At 37.4% G+C, this 17,845-nt stretch overlaps 1 protein-coding gene across 5 annotated transcripts in view; it reads left to right on the forward strand.

The window, feature by feature from the left end:
- The window catches only part of OSBPL8 (oxysterol binding protein like 8), a 174,840-nt gene that overhangs the window by 150,807 nt on the left and 6,188 nt on the right, over nucleotides 1–17,845 (forward strand). For all 5 annotated transcript variants that reach the window (XM_053584321.1, XM_053584322.1, XM_053584324.1 and 2 more), the window contains 7 exons: nucleotides 203–300; nucleotides 1,456–1,545; nucleotides 2,619–2,755; nucleotides 4,263–4,448; nucleotides 12,032–12,119; nucleotides 15,758–15,863; nucleotides 17,640–17,742. In XM_053584321.1, the coding sequence (XP_053440296.1) occupies nucleotides 203–300; nucleotides 1,456–1,545; nucleotides 2,619–2,755; nucleotides 4,263–4,448; nucleotides 12,032–12,119; nucleotides 15,758–15,863; nucleotides 17,640–17,742 (808 nt within the window). The remainder of the gene's footprint in view (nucleotides 1–202; nucleotides 301–1,455; nucleotides 1,546–2,618; nucleotides 2,756–4,262; nucleotides 4,449–12,031; nucleotides 12,120–15,757; nucleotides 15,864–17,639; nucleotides 17,743–17,845) is intronic.

Here is a 17,845-nt window from a genome sequence, read left to right on the forward strand (position 1 = left end):
GTACAGGTGGAATCTGCACACACTGCGGATCAGCTTGATGTGATCAGCTGTTATCTACTTATATCCTACAGAATCAACTTTATGTCTGCATTATAGATTTGTATTGGATGAATGCCTTTGATGTATATGTTTCTCTAGCAGGTTAGAATACAAAACCACTTTTCATTAGCCCTTGTGTCTCTCTCTTCGTTATCTTCTTTAGGAATTCTTTATGGCACAATGACACTGGAGCTTGGAGGAGCAGTCAATATTACATGTCAAAAAACTGGATACAGTGCAATACTTGAGTTTAAACTAAAGGTTAGTAGAGAGTGATGGTAGGTATCACCTAATTAAAAGGGGAGCTGTGCTATTTTAATTTTAATCAGTAAAACTGTTGGTTTTATGTAAGAGATGAGATGTAAGAAGTGATTAGATAGAAATTTCTTAGTGAATTAAATAAAACATTGCTTTACAAAATATCAGAAGGTTTGTGTCAACTTGAGCTCTAGCTGTGAACATTGAGAATTGTATTAGTTAATGTTTCTGTGTACAAGTTACTCTAAACTTCACAGGCTTAAAAATAAATAACCATGTTCTGATCCTCCTGAGTTGTATGGATCATGAATTTGGGCAGGAGGGGGAAGGGACATATTACCGAGGCCATCTTTGGAAAATACCGTGTGCCTCAGTGAAAGGGAAATTTGAGAGCTTTCATGGTTGTGGTTGTAGGGTGGTACTTTGTGTTCAGATAAAAATATTTCTATGAAGTACATGATATGTATTATTAAATTGCTCTTGTGTTGATATCTAGCTGATCAGAAATTTTGCTCGAATAAAAAGCATCTCTGAAGTATTATTTGATGCAGTGCTTGTTGCTTGGTTTCTCTTTCACCTTAGCAGATTTTTACTTGTATGGCAGTATTAATGCTTGAATATTATGATGAAAGAGCCCACAAGCATGTGCGTGTATAACACCTTCAAGTATCATATTGGAGCATCAGAAGTTTGTCACTGTGGAGAGACATCAGTAAGGCAGTACAGTAACCCAAAGTATATTCCTTCTCGTTTTATTTTTTGGAAGGGTTTCTTGATTATATATTTTACTTTGTTTTCTTTGAAAGCAAAATAGTATTTTTTTTCAATAGATTGTTAAAACCACTAGGTTTACTGAGTTTTTGTTTAATATAATGTCATATTGACAGGGCATAGCTTTGAGAGTTAGGACAGTACACAGGACCTGTGTCAGTTATATCAACATGATCTTTCTGAATATGTTCATTTTTGTTTGCTTTTACCTATTTTTTTCCATAGCAACAATTCAGATTTTTTTATTAAACAGTTCTAACTAAAACTGAGGCAGTATCTTCCCATTTATGCCTTCAGGAGCACTATAACAATAGTTACTTTTTCTTGTCTACATTATATGTAAATATAAGGCAAAAGTAAAATGTTTAACATTTTCTCTTTTAAAAGCCATTTCTAGGGAGTAGTGATTGTGTTAATCAAATATCAGGAAAACTTAAATTGGGAAAAGAAGTCTTAGCTACTTTGGAAGGCCACTGGGTAAGTACTTTGCATTTTAGCTTTACAAAAAGAATTTAGGAAAAAAATTAACAATCATATTTTAAAATTAAAAGCTTTACTTATTCCATTGCTAAAATAACATTATTCAATATAAGCTTCAGCTAAATAGATACTTTGGTATTTTTTTTATCAACAATATTTAGTTTTATCTAATACTTTATTTTTCCAAAATTTTTATATCAGTAGAAGTAGCTGACACACATCACTTACTATGAAAACGCCATTTAAAAATGCTACTCATGGGGTGGCACCTGTGGCTCAAGGGAGTAGGGCACTGGCCCCATATGCCGGAGGTGGTGGGTTCAAACCCAGCTCTAGCCAAGAATTGCAAAAAAAAAAAGAATGCCACTCGTATGAACTCACGTAGTATTTAATATAACCATAAGAGGCAGGCTACATAGGGGCCCGTGTTATCATTGTTTGTTATTTTCTCCATTTTATGGAGGAGCAAACTGAGGCACAGAGAGTTTAAATAATTTTCTCAAGTGGTGGAGTGAGAATTTCAGCCCAGAAACTCTGGCTTTAGGGCTGTGCTTTTATACATACAGCTTGTCATGTAGAAGAAGATAGCCTGGTTGCAATGATAGTTATATAGGTTGTGTATGAGAGCAATGGCTTTTATTTACTTCTCTCCTTACCTACTTTCATACTTATGTGATTTTTATTATAGAGGAGCTTAAATAAATAAAAAGGATGTGATACTGAGTTCATTGATAGTCAGCATCATCTTGTACCTCCAACAAGTAATGTGCTCTGCTTTGACAGTTTCAAGATGCTTGTGAAGACTTTGCATGTAATATTTAAAGTTCAGTAAAACTTATGAAATCTCACAAACTTTCTGTGTACTCAACTAAATTTTTTAATTGACTAGTATTGCATATTTAATCTTAATGTTTTTGTAAAAATGTCAGCAAATTTGGGCCTTTTATATTTGTTTTTAAAATGTGTTTGGAGGATTAAGTAACAGAAAGTATGAATATATTGCTAAACTATATAATCCCTTTCTAAATAAAGACAATTCTCATATTAATTTTTAATTTCTTTAAATGCAGGATAGTGAAGTTTTTATTAATGACAAAAAGACTGATAATTCAGAGGTTTTCTGGAATCCAACACCTGACATTAAGCAATGGAGATTAATAAGGCACACTGTAAAATTTGAAGAACAAGGAGATTTTGAATCAGAAAAGTATGTATACCATTTTAGCTAACTTCGTGAAGATCGAAGTGTTTTTAATCCCTTAACAATATGATCATTTTGTCACTTTTCTGCCTTCTGTCATATTTTAATTCAACAAAATAGTTTCCCATTTGTGGGATGTGACCATCCGCTGTTTTGGTGTATGTGAATGTCAATTAAATATGATACAAATCTTCTTGTTTTTCTGCAGCTCAAAACTAAAACTTTCGATTTTTCCCTTTCTCATATGTTTCAGTACCTTGAAAACAAAAAAGCATTTTTTGTTTGCATAAAATTATACTACTAATTTGTAATTCATAGTTTCTATCTGGCAACTGTTGTTTCCAACCTGGTTTAAGCATGTAGGACTCTAGTAAAGGAATCTACTCTTGTTCTATTCTCTGAAACGCAGGAATACTATAACTGGATAGTCTGCCTTCCCAAGGACTTAACATTATTCGGGTAATTAGAACAGCCATAGTTACTATTCTTGAGTCATGAAATTCAGGCCAGATCATTTATATTTATTGTATGTACATTGCCTAATTTTATTCTAATTATATGTCTTTGTGTTGAGATAAGGGCACTTTGGCGTAAGAGATAGTTGCTGGGCACGTGATGTATGTTGTGCAGCCCGTCCTCACTGCACGTTCCCACACGCATGCCATTTACACGCGGATTCAAGTCTATGTGTACTTTCCCTTCTGCACTCACAATGGAGGTTGTCAGAAGGTGAAAGAATATGTATGCACCAGTTGTAAAATTCTGTTTCAGCCATAACCACATGATGTTTTCCATCCAGAACTAAGCTGCTTTGCCAAGGCAAATGATAATTTTGAGGTGTGTATGTAATTCATATTTTAAAGATGAGGAAATGAGACTTTAAGTAACTTTTAAGTTTACCAGTTAAGATATGGCAGATCTAGGATACAGCCCAAGTCTGATCCCAAAGCCTTCGTTCTTTCAGTTTTAACATGTGACCTTCCCAGATGGATGAGATATAGATGTTCTACTTGTATTTAACAGATGAAAAAACTGGTAGGGGAAATAATTTTACTGCAGTAGTCTTTTCTTTTAAATCAGTGGTTTTCAACACTGGCTGCACATTAAAGTTCCCTGATAATTCATGCATACAAGGTTGAGAAAATTGCATTACACTAATGGATCCTTGAGGCCAGTAAATCTTAAGCAGTATGTGTAAGACTCTTCTGGGAGACTTGTTAAAAGTGTAGATGCTTAAGCTTTATACCTTCATTATGTTCCTATCATCTTGAATCAGCAACATTGACTACCATTTATAATAAATTTCTCTTGCTGAGAAAATTAGTCTTCATTTAGGAACAGGTCTCTCTCTGCTCAAGGCACTGGGTTTTTATATTGTGACTCATTTCTAAGCATAGGAGCATGATTGTTACCAAAGCCAGGAATCCATCTGAGCATTATTTTCTCTCAAGGGGATTCAAGCCTATTCTGCATAGATTTGATTTTCTGTTCGTTTTTTAATACTGTGTATTAGACTCTGGCAGCGGGTAACTCGAGCCATAAATGCCAAAGACCAAACAGAAGCTACTCAAGAGAAGTATGTTTTAGAAGAAGCTCAAAGACAAGCTGCCCGAGATCGAAAGACAAAAAATGAAGAATGGACTTGTAAATTGTTTGAACTTGATCCACTCACAGGAGAATGGCATTACAAGTTCGCAGAGTAAGTAATTAAAAAGAGTTTATTTCAAATGATAGTATAGTGTGTGACCTTTATTTCTAGAATATTTCTGTTCAGTGGAATAGGCTTTATTTTCTTTAAGCTCTACATACTAATGTGAGATTTTAAACCTGACATCCATTCATTATAAACTTTATGATGGTTAGCCTATAAAATAAGCTTAGGGTCAGATTAGATGTGGGCACATCTTTTTTTCTTTTTTCTGTAAAAAGATTTAATGAAATTCATTGTAACACATGCTCTTGAGAACAGATTATTTCGCTGAAAATACATACCTTGAAATGTTTATGAAAAATTATTCCTAAGAAAATAGTCCATTTTGTCCTGATAATGAAAACAAATCACACAGATAAGTTTACAATGTTCAAGGAGGAAAATAGCCATTTGAATAATTACTCATTTAGGAAAGCTGTTCCAGATGGCATTGGGAAGTAAATAGTAAATAATGCATTTACTTTCTTTTTTTTTTTTTTTTTTTATTGTTGGGGATTCATTGAGGGTACAATAAGCCAGGTTACACTGATTGCAATTGTTAGGTAAAGTCCCTCTTGCAATCACGTCTTGCCCCCATAAAGTGTGACACACACCAAGGCCCCACCCACCTCCCTCCTTCCCTCTTTCTGTTTTCCCCCCATAACCATAATTGTCATTAATTGTCCTCATATCAAGATTGAGTACATAGGATTCATGCTTCTCCATTCTTGTGATGCTTTACTAAGAATAATGTCTTCCACGTACATTGAGGTTAATATGAAGGATGTAAAGCCTCCATTTTTTTTAATGGCTGAATAGTATTCCATGGTATACATATACCACAGCTTGTTAATCCATTCCTGGGTTGGTGGGCATTTAGGCTGTTTCCACATTTTGACGATTGTAAATTGAGCTGCAATAAACAGTCTAGTACAAGTGTCCTTATGATAAAAGGATTTCTTTCCTTCTGGGTAGATGCCCAGTAATGGGATTGCAGGATCAAATGGGAGGTCTAGCTTGAGTGCTTTGAGGTTTCTCCATACTTCCTTCCAGAAAGGTTGTACTAGTTTGCAGTCCCACCAGCAGTGTAAAAGTGTTCCCTTCTCTCCACATCCACGCCAGCATCTGCAGTTTTGAGATTTTGTGATGTGGGCCATTCTCACTGGGGTTAGATGATATCTCAGGGTTGTTTTGATTTGCATTTCTCTAATATATAGAGATGATGAACATTTTTTCATGTGTTAGCCATTCGTCTGTCGTCTTTAGAGAAAGTTCTATTCATGTCTCTTGCCCATTGATATATGGGATTGTTGGCTTTTTTCATGTGGATTAATTTGAGTTCTCTATAGATCCTAGTTATCAAGCTTTTGTCTGATTGAAAATATGCAAATATCCTTTCCCATTGTGTAGGTTGTCTCTTTGCTTTGGTTATTGTCTCCTTAGCTGTGCAGAAGCTTTTCAGTTTCATGAAGTTCCATTTGTTTATTTTTGTTGTTGTTGCAGTTGCCATGGCAGTCTTCTTCATGAAGTCTTTCCCCAGGCCAATATCTTCCAGTGTTTTTCCTATGCTTTCTTGGAGGATTTTTATTGTTTCATGCCTTAAATTTAAGTCCTTTATCCATCTTGAATCAATTTTTGTGAGTGGGGAAAGGTGTGGGTCCAGTTTCAGTCTTTTACATGTAGACATCCAGTTCTCCCAACACCATTTATTGAATAGGGAGTCTTTCCCCCAAGGTATGTTCTTGTTTGGTTTATCAACGATTAGGTGGTTGTAAGATGTTAGTTTCATTTCTTGGTTTTCAATTCGATTCCAAGTGTCTATGTCTCTGTTTTTGTGCCAGTACCATGCTGTCTTGAGCACTATCGCTTTGTAGTACAGACTAAAATCTGGTATGCTGATGCCCCCAGCTTTATTTTTGTTACTAAGAACTGCCTTAGCTATACGGGGTTTTTTCCGGTTCCATACAAAACGCAGAATCATTTTTTCCAAATCTTGAAAGTACGATGTTGGTATTTTGATAGGAATGGCATTGAATAGGTAGATTGCTTTGGGAAGTATAGACATTTTAACAATGTTGATTCTTCCCATCCATGAGCATGGTATGTTCTTCCATTTGTTAATATCCTCTGCTATTTCCTTTCTGAGGAGTTCATAGTTTTCTTTATAGAGGTCCTTCACATCCTTCGTTAGGTATACTCCTAGGTATTTCATTTTCTTTTGAAACTATGGTGAAGGGAGTTGTGTCCTTAATTAGCTTCTCATCTTGACTGTTACTGGTGTACACAAAGGCTACTGACTTGTGGACATTGATTTTATATCCTGAAACATTACTGTATTTTTTGATGACTTCTAGGAGTCTTGTGGTTGAGTCTTTGGGGTTCTCTAAGTATACGATCATGTCGTCAGCAAAGAGGGAGAGTTTGACCTTCTCTGCTCCCATTTGGATTCCCTTTATTTCCTTGTCTTGCCTAATTGTATTGGCTAGAACTTCCAGCACTACGTTGAATAGTAAAGGTGACAGAGGACAACCTTGTCTAGTTCCAGTTCTAAGAGGAAAAGCTTTCAGTTTTACTCCATTCAGTAAAATATTGGCTGTGGGTTTGTCATAGATAGCTTCAATCAGTTTTAGAAATGTGCCACCTATGCCTATACTCTTCAGTGTTCTAATTAGAAAAGGATGCTGGATTTTATCAAATGCTTTTTCTGCATCTATTGAGAGGATCATGTGATCTTTATTTTTGCCTCTGTTAATATGGTGGATAACGTTTATAGACTTGCGTATGTTAAACCAGCCTTGCATCCCTGGGATGAAGCCTACTTGATCATGATGAATGACTTTTTTGATGATAAGCTGTAATCTATTGGCTAGCATTTTGTTGAGAATTTTTGCATCTATATTCATGAGTGAGATTGGTCTGACATTCTCCTTTTTGTTTGGGTCTTTTCCTGGTTTTGGTATCAGGGTGATGTTTGCTTCATAGAATGTGTTGGGGAAGATTCCTTCTTCCTCAATTTTTTGGAATAATTTCTGCAGTACAGGAATAAGCTCTTCCTTGAAGGTTTGATAGAATTCTGGAGTGAAGCCATCTGGACCAGGGCATTTTTTGGTTGGAAGATTTTTTATTGTTTCTTTGATCTCAGTGCTTGAAATTGGTCTGTTCAGGAGCTCTATTTCTTCCTGGCTGAGTCTAGGAAGAGGGTACGATACCAAATATTGACCCATTTCCTTCACATTGTCAAATTTCTGGGCATAGAGTTTCTGGTAGTATTCAGAGATGATCTCTTGTATCTCTGTGGGATCAGTTGTTATTTCCCCTTTATCATTTCTGATTGAGGTTACTAGAGATTTGACTTTTCTATTCCTCGTTAGTCTGGCCAATGGTTTATCTATTTTATTTATTTTTTCAAAAAACCAATTCCTTGTTTCATTAATTTTCTGAATGATTCTTTTGTTTTCAATTTCATTGATCTCTGATTTGATTTTGGATATTTCTTTTCTTCTAGTAAGTTTAGGCTTAGATTGTTCTTTTTTTCCAATTCCATAAGATCTCTTGTGAGATTGTTGATGTGCTCTCTTTCTGTTTTTCGAATGTAGGCATCTAAAGCGATGAATTTTCCTCTGAAAACTGCTTTTGCAGTATCCCACAGGTTTTGGTAGCTTGGGTCTTCATTGTTGTTATGCTCAAGGAAGTTAATGATTTCCTGTTTTATTTCTTCCTGCACCCATCTGTTATTCAACAGAAGATTGTTTAATTTCCATGCCTTTGGGTGGGGTCGAGCATTTTCGTTAGAGTTGAGTTCCACCTTTAGTGCGTTATGGTCTGAGAAGATACAAGGTAAAATTTCAATTCTTTTGATTCTGTTGATATTTGTTTTGTGTCCTAGGATATGATCAATTTTGGAGAATGTTCCATGGGGTGATGAGAAGAATGTATATTCTTTATCTTTGGGATGGAGTGTTCTATATGCGTCTATCAAGCACAGTTGTTCTAGGGTCTCATTTAAATCTCTTATATCCTTGTTTAATTTCTGTTTAGAGGTTCTGTCCAGCTCTGTAAGAGGAGTGTTAAGATCCCCTGTTATTATGGTATTATCAGATATCATATTGCTCAGACTGAGTAAGGTCTGTTTCAAGAATCTGGGAGCATTTAAATTGGGTGCATAAATATTTAGAATTGAAACGTCTTCTTGTTGTATTTTTCCCTTGACCAATATAAAGTGACCATCTTTGTCTTTTTTGACTTTAGTTGCTTTAAATCCACATGTATCTGAAAATAGGATTGCAACTCCTCTTTTCTTCTGAATTCCATTTGCCTGAAAAATTGTCTTCCAACCCTTGACTCGGAGCTTTAATTTGTCTTTTGAAGCCAGGTGTGTTTCTTGCAGACAGCAAATGGATGGCTTGTGTTTTTTAATCCAGTCAACCAATCTATGTCTCTTCAGTGGGGAATTCAAGCCATTAACATTTGTTGAGATAATTGATAAGTGTGGTAGTATTCTATTCGTCTTATTTTGTGAGAGTCCATTGCTTAGTTTTATCTTTTGCATCAGTGTGGAGGTTAGGTTCTGTCCTTTTATTTCTGAGTTCTTACTTTGATGCTGATCCATTGTGGTGGTCAGTGTGCAGAACAGGTTGAAGTATTTCCTGTAGAGCTGGTCTTGTTGTGGCGAATTTCCTCAATGTTTGTATATCCGTAAATGATTTGATTTCTCCGTCAATTTTGAAGCTCAGCTTAGCAGGGTACAGAATTCTGGGCTGAGAGTTCTTCTGTTTAAGTAGATTAAAGGTAGATGACCATTGTCTTCTTGCTTGGAAAGTTTCATTAGAGAAGTCTGCGGTCACTCTGATGGATTTGCCCCTATAGGTCAACTGGCGCTTACTCCTGGCAGCTTGCAGAATCTTTTCTTTTGTCTTGACTTTGGACAGGTTCATCACAATGTGTCTTGGAGAACCTCGGTTAGAGTTGAGGTGACCTGGGGTCCGATATCCCTTTGAAAGCAGTGTGTCAGAATCTTTGGTGATATTTGGGAAATTTTCTTTTATAATATTCTCTATATGGCTTCCATTCTTCTGGGGCATTCTTCTTCCCCTTCTGGAATTCCTATAACTCGTATGTTGGAACGCTTCATAAAGTCCCATAATTCTGACAGTGAACATTCTGCTTTCTCTCTCTTCTTTTCTGCCTCCTTTACTATCTGAGTTATCTCAAAAACTTTGTCTTCTACCTCTGAAATTCTTTCTTCTGCATGGTCTAACCTGTTGCTGATACTTTCCATTGCATCTTTAAGTTCCCTGATTGAATGTTACATTTCCTTCAGCTCTGCTATATCCTTTTTATATTCTTCATATCGTTCATCTCTTATTCGATTCTGTTTTTGAATTTCCTTTTGGTTATTTTCCACTTTATTAGCAGTTTCCTTCATTGTTTCCATCATTTCTTTCATTGTTTTCAACATGTGTATTCTAAATTCCCTTTCTGTCATTCCTAACAGTTCTGTATAGGTGGAATCCTCTGCAGTAGCTACCTCATGGTCCCTTGGCGGGGTTGTTCTGGACTGGTTCTTCATGTTGCCTGGAGTTTTCTGCTGATTCTTCCTCATGAGTGATTTCTTTTATCTGTTTCTTTGCCCTACTTTTCCTTTCACTTCCTCTTGCTCTTTAAGTTCTCGTGCCTGTGGACTAAGGGTTACAGGACCAGAAGGGTGAGAAGGTTGAAGAGCAAAAAAGGGATGAAAGAAAGGAGGACCGAGTGATAAGAAAAAAAAAAGAAAAATAGAGGAAGGAGAGGGGGTGGGTAAAAGGAATATTGACAAAAAGAAGAGAAGCACAGAAAGAGGGAGACAGAGCAATAGAGGTGTACAGTAGGGTACTTTGATACAACTTTAAAAAAAAAACCACCTTCTGGGGGTGCCCAGTTGGGTGGCTCCCTTGAGGTCAGCAGCTCTTTGCTAACCTGATCAGACACAGTACCCCACCTCCTCTCTCAAGTAGAGAGGAAAGACAAAAATGTTATAAATCAAACCAAAACAAGCAAACAGAAAACTTTACGGGATAAAATTGGCTGGAATAACCAAATAATAGCAGTAGAAACACTAACAAAAATGAAATTCTAATTATTGAAATAGGCAGCAATAGGAAATTATAATTAAACTAGAAAAATTGAGAAAGAAAAAGGATCTGTATGGAAAAGGTTCAACTTAAAAAACAAAACAACAATCAACAACATCAAAATAAACAAAAAAAACAACCAAACCAAAAAAAAAAAAACACAACCAAAAACAAAGCAGTATGTATATGTTATTGAATATTGTCTGGGCAACACGTGGTCTTCTTGGGTATGATATGTTAATCACAGTTCTGATACGACTGGAGGCTGCTAGTTTCTCAAACCCCAGCAGGTAGACACCGTAAATCTCCAGTCCACTTAAAAGGCACTTTGAACTTGTTCACTTGCTGAGCAGAAGCTTTCCCAGGGAAGTGCTTGTCGCTGGAATCACTGCTGAAGTGGCTATCCACTTACCCCGTGTGCCAAAACTGGTCTCCCTCTGCCCCCGAGGGTTAGGGCTGCAAGGCGGCTCAGACCCCGCCCTTAGGCTACTTGGTCACTGGGTTACCAGCTCCCACCCAATTCCAGCTCTGCTACCCTGAGGGCAGAGCTTGCCAGGGCAGATCGCTCACAATGGCTGCCTGTGACCCAGAGCCAAACACTATTAGCTCCGTCTGGCTCAGTGGCTCAGACTGGGGCCCTAGACAAAGGCCAAAGTTCTCCGCACTCCCGCTCAGGCTCTCCGCAAGGCAGTTCAGCTGAGTTCCAAGTCCAAAGACACCAAAACAGTTCACCGGTAAGGCCTTTCTGGTTTGCAGTCTCGCTGCTAGTGAACTTACAGTTGCGGGCGGGTTTAGACGGATTGAACACACGCGACCACTTGCCGGTTTTCCGCTGTTTTAGTCCTCCTCTTGGGGTCCAGAAGTCTCTCACTGACTCCCTGTATCCTCTCAGGGGTGATGATAGGCACATCCCACCAGCCAGAGATGCCTGGAGTCCTATATCCCCAGACTCACGGTGCCCAGATGCAAGGAAGCTGTTACTCAGCTGCCATCTTGCTCCGCCTCAGTCATAATGCATTTACTTTCTCTCTTGTTAGCATTTTCTGTCTACTCCGTTTCTCTGATGACTCAAGCTGCCCCTCCAGGTTTGACTCTTTGGAGAGACACACAGGACAAGGAACTGACAGAATCTTTTGGCCAATAGCTCAGCAGCAACTGGAGGGTTGTCGTTGTCGTTTCATCTTCTGGGTCTGCCCCACACCCTGTGGCGCTGCTTGAGACCTCGGTCTGGCCCCGGGTCGGAGAGGTACTGGGTCCGGCTCAGGGACCCAGCGGTTGGCACTGGGCGCTGGATGCGGGTAACGCAGCCGCTGGCGGCCGGAGCCCGGTCGGAGGGCGAGCGAGGAGCGCGGCCCAGCGATGTGGGCACATCTTAATATGAGGACTGTGTATATAATTATCAATGAACATTAAATCCTAGAATAGAAAGCTTTAAAGTTCTCCGTTCAGTCATTAAGCAATTTTTTTTTTAATTTTACCTAGTACCCGACCATGGGACCCACTTAATGATATGATACAGTTTGAAAAAGATGCTGTTATCCAGACCAAAGTGAAACATCGAACTCCAATGGTAGGTAGCGAAAATATAAGGATATCTGACAGGTATATAAATTTATTATCTATGGCAATGAAAATGTTTACTATTTGGTTCTAAAAATTAAAATATGGGGGAGCAAAATAGCAAGGTAGACAGTTCCAAGCCCTTGTCACTCAATAAAAATGAAAAATGAGCAAAAGATGTCAACTAAATTTGCCAGGACTCTGGAAAAGAGTCAGGTTTGTAGCAACCATGTGAAACTGTTAAAAGCCAAAGAAAAATTCTTGAAAGGAACAGAGAGAAGCAATTTGTTACATACAAGGGTTCCTTGAAGGATTAACAACTGATTTCTCATCAGAAAGCATGAAGGCCAATAGGCAGTGAGATGACTTAAAGTTCTAGAAGAAAATCAAGCTGTCAGCCAAGAATTCTATATCCAGCAAAACTGTTCATCAGAACTGGAATAGAAATGAAAACATTCTCAGATAAGCAACAGCTAAGAGAGTTCGTTACCACTAGATCTACTATACAAAAGTTATGAAAAGGATATGAAGGTTTGGCACCTGTAGCTCCTGGCTAGGGCACCAGCCACATGTACTGGGGGGCTGGTGGGTTCAAACCTGGCCTGCGCCTGCCAAACAACAATGATAACTACAACAAAAAAATATCTGGGCATTGTGGCAAGCACCTGTAGTCCCAGCTACGTAGGAGGCTGAGGCAAGAATCGCTTAAGCCCAAGAGTTTGCACTCTACTGAGGGCAACATGGTGAGACTCTGTCTCAAAAAAAAAGAAAAAATGAAAAGGATATGAAGGCTGTATAAAGAAATAAAGATTGGGCTCGGTGCCTGTAGCTCAGCAGCTAGGGCATCAGCCACATACACAAGGGGCTGGCGGGTTTGAACTTGGCCCAGGCCTGCCAAACAACAGTGACACCTACAACAGAAAAATAACTGGGCACTGTGGTGGGTGCTGTAGTCACAGCTACTTGGGAGGGTGAGGCAAGAGAATCACTTAAGCCCAAGAGTTTGAAGTTTCTGTGAGCTGTGATGGCACAGCACTCTACCAGGGGCAACAATGTGAGACTCTGTCTCAAAAAAAAAGGTAAATATGCAAATATAAAATCTAGTATAGTTATAATTTTAGTTTGTAACCTTACAGGATTTTCAAAATAAATAAAAGGTAATTTAATTACTCATCTTCAGTATTGAACATACAGTATATAACAATGTAGTTTGTTCCTACACAAAATGGGGAGGAGAGTGAAGCTGTAGAAAACACAGTTGCTCTGTACTATTAAAGTTAAGTTAGTGTCATGGCAGGGTGTTAAAAATTTAAGTGTGAATGTCATCCTCGTGGTATCCTCAAATAAATTATCTGAAAATATATACACAAAAGAAAATGAGAAGGGGGTCAAAATTGTTCACTATGAAAAAATCAGTCAAATACAAAGGAAGGCAGTAATAGAGTAAATAAGGGATCAAAAAGGAAAAAGACATACAGAAAATAAATAGCAAACTGGCAGAAGTAACTCCTTCCTTATCAGTAATTACTTTAAATGGATTAAACTCTCCCCAAAAAAAAACCCAAATTGGCAGTATGAATTAAAATAAATAGGTCTCTGTTCTGTCTACAATAGATTCACTTTAGATCCGTAGACACAAATAGAGTCAAATGAAAGATTGGAAAAAGATATTTCATACAAATAGGAAAGATGAGGTAGCTATACTAATACCAGACAAAATAGACTTAAGTCAAAAACAGTTATAAGAGACAAGAAGGACATGATATATGAAAGAGTCAATTCATCAGGAATACGTAGCAGCTGAGCACAGTGGCTCACACCTGTAATGCCAGCACTTGAGAGGCTGAGGCGGGTAGATTGCTTGATCTCACAGGTTCGAGACCAACCTGAGCCAGAGTGAGACCTCATCTCTAAAAAATAGCCAGGCTTTATGGCAGGTGCCTGTAGTCCCAACTACTTGGGAGGCTGAGGCAAGAGGATTACTTGAATCCAAGAGTTTGAGGTTGCTGTGAGCTAAGACGTCACGGCACACTACCAAGGGTGACCACGTGACCAATAAATAAATAAATAAATAAATAAATAAATAAATAAAAGAATATATAGCAATTAGAAACATGTACCAATCAACAGAGCCCCCCCAAAATATAAATTCATATGGAATTGCAAGAGGCCATGAATAGCCAAAACAGTCTTGAAAAAGAAGAGCAAAGTTGAAGGACTCACAGTCTCCAGTTTCAGAATTTTACTACAAACCTACAGTAATTAGAACAGTATGATACCAGTGTAAGCATTAGGTATATGCTTACCCGTGGAATAGAACTGAAAGTATAAGTAAATTCATTCATCTGTAGTCAATTTGAATTTTGACAAGAATATCAAAACCACTCAATGGGAAAAAACATCTCTTCAACAAGTAGTAGTGGGACAATTGCATTTTCACCTGCAGGAGAATAAAGTTGAACCCCCTATCTCACACGATATATATATGTAAACTAACTCAAAATGAATCTACAACCTACAACCACAAAGCTTCTGAAGAAAATGTGTGCTTCTTTATAGTCCTGTATTTGGCAATAGTTTCTTAGATGTAACACTAAAAGTACAAGTAACAACAACAGACAGATAAATTGGACTTCATCAAAATTAAAAACTAATATGCATCAGAGGGATGCTATCAAGAAAATGAAGAGACAGTCTACAGTGTGAGAAACTATTTGCAAACCCTTTATCTGATAAGGGTTTAATATCAAGAATACATAAAGAGCTCTTACAAAGACAACTCAACTTAAAAATGGGCAAAGAACTTGGTTAGACATTTCTCCAAAGACATACAAATGGAAACTAATAAATGAGAAATATTCCATATCATTAGTCATAAGGGAAATGCAAATCAAAAGCAAACTATGTACTGCTTCATACCTAACCCAACACCATGAAATGAAAACATTTCTAATATTGGGACCAAGATAAGTATGATTTGCCCAGCATGGTGGCTACACCTGCAATTCCAGCACTCTGGGAAGCCAAGGTGGGCAGATTATTTGAGCTCAGGAGTTGGAGACCAGCCTGAGCAAGAGTTAGACCCCATCTCTAAAAAATAAATAGCTGGGCATTGTGGTGAGCACCTGTAGTCCCAGCTATTTGGGAGGCTGAGGCAAGAGAATCACTTAAGCCCAAGAGTTTGAAGTTGCTGTGAGCTATGACACCATAGTACTCAACCCCAGGGAGACAGACTCTGTCTCAAGAAAAAGAAAAAAAAAATTGTGATTTGTAAATGCTATTATTTAACTGTCTACTAGTGATAACTAGCTGATGTAGTCAGAGAAGTTCGGGGGTCTATAGTCATATTTTTGTGTGCATAAAAATATCTCTGGGTATAAACTAATGGCAGGTGGGTCCCTATTTAGTGGAAACTGCTTCCTTTTATGTTTTACTTGTTGATGTTTGTACCAATTTGTTTTTCCCAATTAAAATAAAGGTAATTTGATTACATGAGTACATCATATCTTGTTAAATTTTAGCTAGACTATTTCATCTCTGTATTTATAAATATGATGCCCATTAACAGTTTGACAGTTGTGCAACCTTAGGCTTTAATTACAAAATACAGTGCAAATTCACATAATACTGATTTTTTTTTTCCTTCAGGTTAGTGTCCCAAAAATGAAACATAAGCCAACCAGGCAACAGAAGAAAGTAGCAAAAGGATATTCTTCCCCAGAACCTGATATCCAAGACTCATCTGGAAGTGAAGGTAAAAATATCAAAAAATATTTAGGCGGACTATTCACTTTAAAGTCTAATTTTTAAGAAAGCTATTACTATACTATGTTTAATATATGAAATGGCTTCTTCTATTAACTCAAGAAGATACACAAGATGGGTGGGGGCAGTACAAAAGCTGTTGTAGATCACAGATCATGCAGGACCACAGGAAAAGGCACAGGAAATGGGAAAAGGGGAGACACGTGAATAAGACGTGCACTGTAATAGTAGTTCTTAACGCCATAGTAGCTTCTGAGAAATTGGTAATGGTTCCTCAGTTGGATTCAGGAAGTATTTTTTGCACTTTCAGCTCAGTTCCAAGCTTCAAATAAGTTTTTCGTTCCCAGAATAATACTGTAGTGTTTGGAAATCACAGGCAAGTAAAAGACTATATAAAATGTATGGACTACTAGCTTAAGCAGCATGCCATTCTTGTTCAAGTCAGGTAATGTGTAAACTGTCTTGAACGTCAGTTGAGATACAATCAGGAAAAGATTCAGGTAATGTCTGAGACACTGTGAAAAAGATTAAAATGTAAGCCATAGTCCCTACTAAGTTCACTCTGAGCTGGGGAGCCCATTTGCACCTACGGAGATAGCACCTAGTTGGGTAACTAGGGGAATGGTAAATACCAGGAAATTAGTAAATGATGAGTGATAAGAGTTGAAAGGAGAGGGAGCTCAATTCAATTGTAAGGAAGGTTCTTAGAAGAACCCTGATAAATTATTACGATTTCTAATGGATTAATTGTAATCTAAGCTGGGGAGGGTCAAGTGGGGTCAATAAGCTAGAATGGTAGATGAGTAAAAAGAATAAAAGCAGGAGTCACATGGTCCTAATGTGCTAAAAGGGAGTATTGGTTGCAGTGTTGTTATTCCTATTTTACAGGAAGCTGAGACACAGACTTAACCTGTCCAAGGTCACATACCCCTTAAGGAGGTATATATATGTTATATATGCAAATATTTTACCTGTAATGTACCAGCTGACATTTATTGAGTAATTAATACATGCCAGACTGTATGTTAAACACACCTTACAGCAAAGGTGTGAAGTTTGGTATTATTACTATCTCTGTTTTAAAAATGAGAAAGCTAAGACTGGGAATGAGGTTAAGTAAGATCTGAACAGAAATGAAAAGGACGGAATGGATATGAGAAGGGATTTGGAAAAGCCTATGTAGCTTGCTGGTTGGCAGTAAAAATTTACATAAGTATCAGAGCCAATTGAAGAGGCTTAAAGTTGGGTAACTAGGGGAATAAAAATAGCATTAACAAGAAAAAAATTCAAAGGAGCTCAGAAAGACAACTTCTAGGCAAATGGGCAAGGGACAGAATAATCCCTTCCCCAAGTTAATATATGTATATATTTTTCAAATTATTTATTTTTGTTTGAAAAACTGATGCCATGCAAAATTTAGCCAATTTGTGTTTACTTTAAATATATAGTAGAACCTCCATAATTGACCACCTCCATTAACGACCTCCTTAAATTGACCTAATCACAGACCAGCTATGTGCCACATGTACCTATCAGTACAACAGGGCTAGTTCCTTATGTAGACTACCTCCATATCCAGTTTACAGAGGTTCTGCTATATTTGTAATGTTCTGTATTTGAAACTTCAAAAATACAAAGTGTTAATATTACAATAACCTCAAAGCTACAAAAACAATGCCTAGGGAAATTTTTATGATATGGGACTCATTAGTTTGAACTGTAGATTGTGTTTATGATTACAACTTCATTCTAAATGTCTTTTTAGCTCAATCATTAAAACCAAGTACAAGAAGAAAGAAAGGGATAGAACTGGGAGACATTCAAAGTTCCATCGAATCCATAAAACAAACACAGGAGGAAATTAAAAGGTAATCTATACTGACAGTGGGTATTCATTTGAGTCCAGAGTAGTAGTTAAGAATCCTGTTAGGTAGAAATTCATATGCAAACTTTACATTTCTGTAACATTGC

Source organism: Nycticebus coucang, chromosome 3, assembly GCF_027406575.1.
Source record: "Nycticebus coucang isolate mNycCou1 chromosome 3, mNycCou1.pri, whole genome shotgun sequence".
In the NCBI taxonomy this organism is placed as follows: domain Eukaryota; kingdom Metazoa; phylum Chordata; class Mammalia; order Primates; family Lorisidae; genus Nycticebus; species Nycticebus coucang.